The sequence below is a fragment of the Aphanomyces astaci genome, assembly GCF_000520075.1.
Source record: "Aphanomyces astaci strain APO3 unplaced genomic scaffold supercont1.520, whole genome shotgun sequence".
Taxonomy (NCBI): Eukaryota; Oomycota; class Saprolegniomycetes; order Saprolegniales; family Verrucalvaceae; genus Aphanomyces; species Aphanomyces astaci.
The window spans coordinates 1-2698 of NW_009798783.1; the positions used below are offsets into that span (position 1 = coordinate 1).

Below are 2698 nucleotides of genomic sequence, written 5' to 3' on the forward strand. Positions count from 1 at the left end.
GTCGCCTTGTCCTTTTCGCTGAGATTTGGACTTGGGAACGGAATCGAGTACTAACGTTATAATAGTGGGTGTCAGAGTTGCAACAAGTTCATGGCAACAAGTAGCAAACTGTGATTCCATTGGTCGAAATGGACACAGCGCAACTTGCCGAGGCGCCCGCGACTTGTCAGAAAATCTTCACAAGTCGGCAAGTAATAACTCTGGCAGGTAAAATGTTCGATTTCGGCGCATGGCCTTTGAGAGGATCTCGACAGCGATTGGGCTATCTTAGCCGCATCCTCACCGCACACAGCTGAAGCTACAACGTTCTCAACATGCCGCCGCGCAAGTCACGTCCCTCGAAAGGAGTCGACCTCGCTGATCGAACGCCATCAAAGAGAGTTCTCTGGACCAAAGATAGTGTTGGCGATGGCAAGTCCAGCATGGACGTCGTGATCGCGTGGATGTCGGTCGAGACGAACTATGTTCGATGGAAAGGTGGCGACAAACACAGCGGCTCCACCAAGGCCTCCCTGGCAGCTGAAGTTGTGGAACGACTCGCCAACAACGGCATACACCATCGCACCACAAAGGACGTTGTCCAAAAGATTGGGGATGTCGAGCGCTCGTACCGGACAGCATGCGACTGGCTTGCCAACACCGGGCAAGGCATTGTGGACGAAGACAGCATCCGAAAGGAGGTACAACGTCTTTGTCCGTACTACTACAGTTTGGACGAGGTCATGCGTGATCGCGCATCTACAGCCCCTATCGTGACGAGCGAGAACATGAACGAAGCGTCCAGCGATGAAGACGTGCCATCAACGCCGGAAGCACCATCAAGCGCCTCGAAGAAACGGACTGCGGCGGCTGCGAAGTTGGATGATTGGACAGAGATCAATGCGCGTGCGTACGCACTGAAACGACAGCAGTTGGAGTTCACCCGTGATGTGGAGGAGCGAAAGCTCCAAGTGGACATGCAACGTGAAGCAAGGTTGGCGGAGGAGACGAAGCTCAACGTCCGCCTTTTGACAATCCAGGCTGACGAAGCCCATTGGAAGTTTGAGCTTGCGCGAGAAGCAGCGGCAGTGGATGCGCGTATCAAAAAGATCCAAACACGAAAAGATCTCAAAGAGCGCGGGTGGAGTGACGCCGACATCGACATGGCGTGTCCAATATAACTATATAAATGCAAAAAATGGAAATGCTTTCGTGTTAAAAAGGGTAGCCAGTCTCAATGAGTAGTTGGTTGAGTACGATGCTGCGTTTGTCGGCGCTCTCGATATCATCGGTGGGCTCGATGGTGTTTGGGGGGAAGCATACACGACACCCACGGAGATCAGCATTGCAATTGCAGTTGACTTGGAGCTCGATCCAAGCCGCAGGGACAATATCATCCTCGGTTACCAGGATGTTGTGGAGGATCGAAGCAGCAAGAATTGTTTTGATAATGGAAGCCATTGCTGGTTTGCCGTCCATAACTTTGCGAATGCGTTTTAAATACTGAAAACGACCCTTCAGCATTCCAATGCAGTGCTCAGCTTTGATTCGTCCTTTGGCGATATGCGAGTTAAACCACGACTTATGATGCTCCATGACTTGATGGGTTTGATTTTTGAATGCCGGAACCAAACAGGACGACAATTGGTAAGCCGAATCGCCCAACAAGAACTGACTCCGATCAAAATACTGCCTGGCATGGATGAACAATTTACTGTTCCGCCAAAGTCGGTTGTCGTGAGTAGATCCAGGCCAACCGGTGTAGATATCACGAATAATGGCACGGTGGTCACAAACAATTTGAGCAGCAACAGCGTAGCACCCCTTGCGCGAGTAGTAGTCTTCACCATGCAAGGTCGGTTTGAACTCAAACGGAAAGAGAGTGCCATCGATAAACCCAACACAATTGGAGAAGCCACACATGGATTGGATCTCTCCGGCGATTGCAAGTGATTCGTCACGGTTTGGCCAACCTATGAACTGGTCACGAAGCAGCACAACTGCGTCCGTAACACGGCGAATGAACAGACTGACCGTTCCGGCACCAATTCCAAAAAATGACGCAAGGTGCTCGTTGGACACGGCGTTGCCATTAGCGCCCAAGTAATACAAAAACACGAGCAAGTGGTGGGCAACGGGGGCTTTGGTGACTTTGCCATGAATGGAACGAAACGTGGGCTGCTTGTCAATGAGAGCCAAAATGCTGTGAAAGGAGCGACGTTCCATACGAAACAGCTTGCGGAATCTCGTATCCTTGATTTCAAAAAGGAAGTGGTGGAACCGGGTTCGCTTGAACGGGTCGTTGCGCCTCACAACAGAATACCGTTGCCGCTCAATGGCATGGAGTAGTTGCAAACATTGTTGGTCTAACTCGTCTTCGTCGCTGTCCTCGTTGTCGAGCAATTCTCGGCACAATCTCATGAACAAGCGACGCTCCAATTGAGCTGTTGCATTCCGCAACAAGTGTACACGCTCGCTGATCTTCACCATGATGTTGCAACTTGTCGTCTGAACTTGCTGCTGGGTGTTTCACAGTATATTTTTAAACGAAACGCTGCTATTGGCTGTAATGAGATTTTAATAGCAACTTGTTGCAACGAACTTGTTGCAACTCTGACACCCACTAATACATACTAGTATTGACTCTCACCACCGGTACTATTTTAGTACAGACTGTTACCGGTAGTAGGTACTCCAGAGTACTAGTACTTCAAGTACT

General features: G+C 50.1%; 2 protein-coding genes across 2 annotated transcripts; one reads left to right on the forward strand and one right to left on the reverse strand.

Moving 5' to 3' along the window:
* Positions 1–314: 314 nt before the first annotated feature.
* Positions 315–1160, forward strand: H257_19363 (hypothetical protein; the record flags this gene model as incomplete). Its single annotated transcript, XM_009848509.1, has 1 exon — positions 315–1160. The coding sequence occupies one exon, from the start codon at positions 315–317 to the stop codon at positions 1158–1160; it is 846 nt and encodes a 281-aa protein (XP_009846811.1).
* A 34-nt stretch (positions 1161–1194) lies between these two features.
* H257_19364 (hypothetical protein) lies at positions 1195–2469 on the reverse strand (the record flags this gene model as incomplete). Its single annotated transcript, XM_009848510.1, has 1 exon — positions 1195–2469. The coding sequence occupies one exon, from the start codon at positions 2467–2469 to the stop codon at positions 1195–1197; it is 1275 nt and encodes a 424-aa protein (XP_009846812.1).
* Positions 2470–2698: the final 229 nt, after the last annotated feature.